This window comes from Ambystoma mexicanum, chromosome 1p, assembly GCF_040938575.1.
Source record: "Ambystoma mexicanum isolate Mex_15411 chromosome 1p, UKY_AmexF1_1, whole genome shotgun sequence".
Lineage (NCBI taxonomy): Eukaryota > Metazoa > Chordata > Amphibia > Caudata > Ambystomatidae > Ambystoma > Ambystoma mexicanum.
Genome location: NC_090921.1, coordinates 1,061,024,527 through 1,061,032,368, shown reverse-complemented (window position 1 = coordinate 1,061,032,368; position 7,842 = coordinate 1,061,024,527). Strand labels below are relative to the sequence as shown.

Sequence of the window (7,842 nt, the reverse complement as noted above, 5' to 3'; positions counted from 1 at the left end):
CGTTTACATCTTTTAACACATTGTTGTGTGACTAGTGCTGTGTATCATGCACATGATGCTAATTCGGGGTCTGCAGCCATTGGCTTTCCAGATGTTACCAGCACTAGCCATCATTTCCAATGTTGAGGGGGGTCATGACAGTCCTAGTCTAAAACATCTGGAAAGCCACAAGTTGCAGACTCAAGGCTTAGTGATAATAGTGTGGTGCTATAAAGTGTACACTTAACAAATCATCTCACAACTTGAGGCAGGTTTTACAGTTGTGAACGTTTTACAAAGATACCCATACTGCATTACCATAAATTAACTTCTTCATCGATCGTTTCACCTCCTTGTTTCTTAAAGCATATATAATTGGGTTCAATGCAGGGGTGACAACAGTAAACAAAATGGCAGTCATCCTGTCTTGATCCAGCGAATCCTTGGTGGTTGGGCGTAGGTATGTACAGAAAGCAGTACCAAAGTAAAAGACAACAACAGTCAAGTGTGAGGCACAGGTGGAGAAGGCTTTCTGCCTGCTCTCAGAGGATTTTATCTTCATCAGGTGGGAGCCAATATATACATAGGACACTAAGATCATAAAAAAAGTGCTGAGTGCAACAGATCCAGTTATTACAGTCACCAGGCGCTCATTGATGTAGGTGTCAGTGCAAGCCAGCTTCAAAAGGGGCTTGATGTCACAGTAGAAATGACTGACCCGGTTGGATGCACAGAACGGCAACCTGGCTGTTAATATGGTATGAAACAAAGAGTACAAGAAGCCGATAGACCAGGAGAATAAGGCCAACAAGATGCAGGCAGCATTGTTCATAATGACTACATATCTCAGTGGGTGACAGATTGCAACATATCGGTCGAAGGACATGGATGCAAGCAGCATAGCCTCTGTGCTGCCCAGAAAGTGGAAAAAGTGCAGCTGCACAATGCATCCCCCGAAGGAGATGGTCTTCTTCTGTGACATGATGTCTTCAAGCATCTTGGGGACTGTGACAGAGGAGTAGCAGAAATCAAGGAAGGAGAGGTTGGCAAGTAAGTAATACATGGGGGTGTGAAGATGGGGTTCAGTTACCACAACAGTCACAATTATGCTATTCCCCAGGAGACTTAGAAGGTAGAAGGCCAAGGTAAGAGAAAAGAGAATGAGCTGGAGATCTGGGGCGTCTGTAACTCCGAGTAGAACAAACTCAGTCACACGTGTCTCATTGCCTCCTTCCATTTCATTCTGTTAAAATGAAAACATGAAATTGTTATTGATATACATTACACATTTCATAATTGTTATTGGCATCATTGCTTCCTAGGTCTTTGGTCAGTGTGCATGCAAGAAGAGTTACATGTCACAGGTGCATTCTAATTGTATTTGAAAATTGACAGATCTTTCAAAAAAAACAATTATATGGGTAAAGTTGTGTTAGTATGTTCTGAAGAGTTTGTCGCCCACCAGTGCCTTTAAAGTATGTGAAATCAGGGACTTTTGGAGAGAAGCAGATAGGATGCTCTCAGCACAAGGAAAGGGAATTGAAGGGTGAAGAGCTGGGAAGTTAGCACAAGGCTTGAAGCAAAGACTTTCCTTGGGTGCATGTCTTTTGGCAGGACTGGTGGAAAAGGCTTTCCAGAGGCAAGCAGTTGCAGTGTAGAATGCCTGCAATGGGCATCAGACACGTCCCTGCAATTCTTCTAATAGAGTGGGAGGAGGCTGAGCCCTTGACTCAGCTTTGGACACTATTGAGGCGGAAGTCTGTGGAGGCTATAAAGAGGGTCGTTTGGTCTGAATGTCTGATGTCCTCACGCCACAGTCACAGTGTCTCGCTCTAGATGTGGGAAAATGGAAAGCCAGCATTAAGCCTAAAGAGGGGAACTGTGTTCAAAGACATAGATGTCCGAGATCATCCAAATTGGGCTGTTTTGCTATATCTGCCTTTTAAACCTTTTTGAAGCTTGTTGGGACGCACAGTGTGTAGTGCAGTAGGCGATGGTCGCTAATACCATGTCATGGAAGCTAAGTAGCATGAGTATTTTGTTTTTAGGAAAAAAGTTACCGAACCACCGTCTCTAGAAATTGTTTGATTTGGTGTTTGACAGAAGGTCTCATTAAAACATGATGCTTTCAGTTTGAGAGCATTCTGCACAGTGGCTTTAGGGAGCTAAATCAGTTTGCTGTAATAGTAATAGAACCCAGACGGAGGTTATCCGTAAGTGTGGGTTTGTTTTCTTTGCTGTTAGAGCACAAACATGTCTAGCTCAAGCCAGCCAACATCTGATAAGGATGCCTCATGGCCCCCATGGCCTTTCGGTAGAGTGAAGTTGATCTGAGTGTAAACAGTAACATTGTGATTTTTTAGGTCGATGCTTTAAATCCCAAAACCTGAGGTCCTTTTGTAGATATTAAAGGCAGTAAGTAGCTACTGCTGAAAGCCCAAACATGTGGCTCGTCAGTACCCCATCTGAAATAGACTGTGCGATTGAGCATGCAACCCTGGATTCCTCCTCCCTGCTGGCAGACTTGGAAGGGGATAGCCCCTTTCTGTTGTAGGTTTGTGGGGGGGGTGGTCTTCTGCAAATATTATTTTAGATAATGGGGCCAAAAATGGCGAATTTAAAAGAAATTGTATGGAAATCCTTAGTGCTTACAGAAAGTTCTGAATGGAAATAAACTGGATGTAAAATTACTTGTGCCTGATCACCAAAGCAGTGCCCGGTAAATTGTAATTTATTTCCAGCTTGGTTCAGTTATAGATCATAAGCCAGGGGGGAAATTACAGTACACACCAGTGAACCTGTGTTTCGTAGCACATAATCAGAGGTGATAGTAAATAAAATATAATCAGAATAGGTATAATACCAGTACCACTCTCTGTGACCACCTCCTGCAGTTTCCTTCCAAAGAATACGTGTTCAGCTCAAATAAGCTAAGAGGCTTGCAATACTATCAAAAAGGTGCTGAATAGTCAGGGTGTGGCTAAGAATGTGATGTTCGATGTGCTGGCCTGCCAGGGGCTCTACTGGAATCTGTCATACATACGATCAAAGTTCAAAGTGCAATCCTGTCACTTTTGCCAGCCTGTGTCTTTCCACATTGTCATGCAAATTCCCACAAGGTCACATCAGTTTCAGATTGCGCTACTTAGCAACATTGTTTTATAAAATGAGTTTGTCCTAGTTCGGCTTTTGGGTTTCTTCATGACTAATTTCGTTTCATCAAAAGCCAATCAATGCCTCATCACTGTGGCAATGAGAATAATCTATTTTTACTCTTAACATAAACAATCCATAAGAAACATGTGTAATGTATATTCTTCACATTATTGGTAACTAAAGGAACACAAACAGTTAATACATGAAGGTACGTATATCTAAACATAGCATCAAAAGGCATGAAGGACAAATATTTAGGTCGTTTCAACAAATGCTCATAAAACAGTGAAAGGAGGAAGAAAAAGTGGGGGAAAACTATCGTAAAAAATGCACACATTCAAATTCTGAACGAAAACTAATAGTCAAATTGCAAATCTCCCAGTTCCAGTTTCTATAATTCCAGAAGAAAAAGAAGAAGAAAATCAACAAATACATGATTGATACATTCTGTAAGAATACATCATTCGTTTCATATCTATTTGTAGCTAGGAACATTGCCATGGCAGGTACTGCATTGCTCGCAGAATATGATCAGGCCAGTTTCACGTCGCCTTAGTTACGAATATTGCCAACAGAAAATTATCATCCATGTTTAATAATGCTCCAGAAAATGACCATGCACAGTGAATCTACAAAACTGCCATGCCTGTTTCACAATGCTAAGGCAGTTCAAAGCCCCAGCTCAGCACCTTGTCATGCAGCTCAGCACCTTGTCATGCAGCTTAGCACGTTGTCATGCAGCTCAGCACCTTGTCATGCAGCTCAGCACCTTGTCATGCAGCTTAGCACCTTGTCATGCAGCTCAGCACCTTGTCATGCAGCTTAGCACGTTGTCATGCAGCTCAGCACCTTGTCATGCAGCTCAGAACCTTGTCATGCAGCTCAGCACGTTGTCATGCAGCTCAGCACGTTGTCATGCAGCTCAGCACCTTGTCATGCAGCTCAGAACCTTGTCATGCAGCTCAGCACGTTGTCATGCAGCTCAGCACCTTGTCATGCAGCTCAGCACGTTGTCATGCAGCTCAGCACGTTGTCATGCAGCTCAGCATGTTGACATGCAATTTCATTTTCCCCAGAAAATTACCAAGGGCCTCATCACGAGTTGGGTGGTAGCTCGTAAATGCAGCGGTAGAGGTATTACAACCACCATTTAAGGGTTGGCTCTATCACGAGTCTGGCAGCATTACCCTTAGCTCTGAGATGGGGTAAATACACCAAAAAAATGCCAATTTTCAGTGCAATTATTGCCAGTGGTATTAGCATACGGTAATTGTGCCAAAAGTGCCCCATGGACTGAATGAAGAATGGGGAGTTACTGGTACTGCCAAACCCGTGATCTGACAGTAATACCGCCAGACCAGTTGGTGGTAGCGCTATTTGCCCAGGCGGAGCACCACCGGGATACCGCCCAACTCATGATGAGGCTGGGCCTCATCACGAGTTGGGCTTGTGGGGCTAGGTATCCCCATACCTAGAACACTTTTTCCAAAAGTGAAGCAGAATACACAAGCAGCCATTAAGATCCTGCAAAATAGTGTGCTGTTCATACCCTCCTGGATATTACAAGAGGGTATCCAACATCATGACGAGGATTCACTAGACACTGATAAACATCAAGACATATAACGACATAAAACGGACTCCAAACAGCTATTTAAGGAAAATATTTCTTAAAGTATCTGATCCAATACTATCCAAAGGTGTTCAGGTGTATAAAGACAATATTGCTACCATCAACATTGTGATAATGGATGACAAGGCAGCTCCACTCTCATTTAAAATGTACAAAGGCGAGTAAAAACTACCCCTGAACCCTCATAGGAGTATGACTACTGATCATGGTGGTGGTGAAAAGCCATGTGGACCCTTCAATTTAGAGGGATCATTATATAGCCCACGAGTGTCATAGTATGCCGGCCTTCCACGGGGCACCAGTCCTGTATGGATCTGGTTTGGGTGGTGTATTTGAAAGATTATTCAGAGGACCCAATGTGTTCTTGAGAAGGAGCTCACAATCGGCCAATACGCATGTGATGGCTCTACTTGCTGGGCTCTGTGTCTGGAGTGCTGTATAATCATATAAACAAAAAGCTGCAACAGACTGAACAGCAAGGGCCCAGGCAACTCTAGGTACATAAAACCCCTATTAAAAGGAAGGGGAGATCAAACCGCTGATGTGGGACCCAAAGAACCTATAAAAGAAGTAAAACCTGAGCACAGCCGCAATTACGAAGAGCTTGCAAAAGACATTGCAAGCCTTCAAAGAATATCTTCAAAACCATGTCATTTGTATAGTTGAAAAAGTGGAGTCTCTCACTGTGCTCCAAGATTGCTAAACCTGGCTGTCCATACGTGGCAAAACTTGAGCCCGGTTTCTTTCGTGTTCATCCGGGGTACAGCTGCAAATCAGAAGAAAGTTCTATCAGAGCTGGAAACCACACTTGCAATTTCCACAAGGGTGCCAAAACAATCAAAGTCGCCTTTTCCCTGTGCACATTTGCTAGAACTCTGCTCATCATCATGAAAGGGGAAACGTATAGTGTAACTCATGTGCCTTTTATTTTGATAGTTAAAGACTGCATACTGCCTTCTATCCATAAAACATCAAACTCTGGAAACCATGTACCGCAAGCATGCCATCTTTCTGCATAAGGCGTGTCAAGGGCTTCCGATGGAAAAGACATTTGTGATGTCATCTTTTATGTCCTGGGTGTTAGTCTTAGCAGTGCACGGTGGAGGCATGAGTTATGATTCCTAATCTTACCATAACTGGCAAACATTTGGGGATGTTCGGTTTTACTTGTAACCATAACGCCCCTTAACAAAGTATTCTCACTCAATTCCATAGCTTTTTATTAGTGCAAAGTAACCATAATGTCCCTTTAACAAATACAAATGTTTCATGATGTTACATCACTGTTATATAAGCTATTAATAATTCCTCTTTTAACATATATGAAAGAACTGTAAACCTCCTTAACAAACATATTTTTTGCACTGCATACTGATGTGTGTTGTTATCAGCAGCACATTCTGGGGTTGGAAGTCATGGTTGAATTGCCCAGGGCATGAGGCTCGACCATGACCCCAGCCCCACCAAACCACCCCCGTTATCCACTGCACTTACCCTGCATTCTAGTTCAGTGGCCCCTATACCCTCATAATGTGACCAATGGCCAGTTTGCATAGTCCATGGGGCCTGGGCTTAGGTCATGCCGCTTTCCCGATAGGGAAAACAGAGTAGACATATATCCTTGCCGAGGGCCAGGCCCTTTGCCCAGGCAACCAAGTTATATCACTATTTTTGTACTAACTTTTTGACACTTTCAAAAAAGTAAAACACAGGACAGATTTGCAAAAGCATGCTTTCAGGTCCTTGCTGATGCTGCTCTCGCAGGTTTGCTGCAATCCTATCCAGCACTTCCGCAAGGTTAGAAATTGAGGGGAGCTTGGAGCTATTTAGCTCCTGCTTCTAGCATAGTAGAGCCTGGCTAACTTGAACCCAGCATCTACCAGGAGCCACTTTTGGCTCCTGAGGTTAAATGTGCCTTCCAAACATGTACAGTGACATTAACTTTGAGTATTTGTTAATGTTCATAAAAAAAGAATTAGAACACATCTAATACACCTTTAGCCACAATGGACAAAAAGATAAAGAAGCATCTCTGGTAGCTCCTGGTTCTCCTGCCATAGCTCCTGCCTACTGGGTGATGCCCGACACCCAGGAGCTGGTTTTAGATCCTGCTCATTGAATATCAATTTCGAACCCTGCTTCCAGCTGCAGCCGCAAGCAAAACATGTTTCCCATTTAAACCTAAGGCTTCGGTCATGCCGCATGCCCCAATAAGTAAATCAGAGTAGACATTCGTCCTTGCCGAGGACCAGGCCCACTGTCCATGCACCAAAGTTATATCACTATTTTTTGTACTTACATCTGTACACTTTGGAAAAATAAAACACAAGACAGATTTGCAAAAGCATGCTTTCAGATCCTTGCTGATGCTCCTCGCGCAGGTTTGTTGTAATGCAGTGCAGCACTTCAGGCTGTAGCCGCAAGTAGAATATGTTTTCCCATTCAAACCTAGGGCTTCAGCCATGCCATATACCCCAAAAAGCAAATTAGAGTACACATTTGTACATGCTGAGGGCCAGGCCCATTGCTCAGGCACAAGAGTTATATCAGAATTGTTTGTACTTACATTTTGACAAAAAATAAACACAGGACAGATTTGCAAAACCATACTTTGAGGTCCTTGCTGATGCTCCTCACAAATGTTTGCAACAATCCTGTCCAGCACTTCGGGCTGCAGCCACGAGTAGAATTTTTTTCCCATTCAAACTTATCCCGATTTCGAAAAACTTTACCATGTAGCCGATCCCTGCTGGTCATGCCCACTTTAACCCCATTGCCGGTCCCTCGTGGTCATGGCCAGTAGCCACCGTCCATGGACACAGGCTATACCTTAGTCACCAAAGGTATATCACTATTTCTTGTACCTACATTATGACACTTTCAAAAAATAAAACGTGGACACATTTGCAAAACTATGCTTCCAGGTACTTGCCAATGCTCCTTGCACGAGTTTGCTGCAAATCCTGATTTAAATTGTACGTACATAAAATAGTCATACAACTTAACCCCTGCTTGACAAAATCTGTTCAGACTTTGGACAGACATTCAAGGTTGGGTCTATAATCTTTCTGAAA

The 7,842-nt window shown here is 43.2% G+C and overlaps 1 protein-coding gene across 1 annotated transcript; it reads right to left on the bottom strand.

Annotated features, from left to right (window-relative positions):
* Positions 1–271: 271 nt before the first annotated feature.
* Positions 272–1,216, bottom strand: LOC138521375 (olfactory receptor 12D1-like). The gene has a single exon (XM_069634197.1). It carries the CDS (start codon positions 1,214–1,216, stop codon positions 272–274), a length of 945 nt encoding a protein of 314 aa, XP_069490298.1.
* Between the last annotated feature and the right edge of the window lie 6,626 nt (positions 1,217–7,842).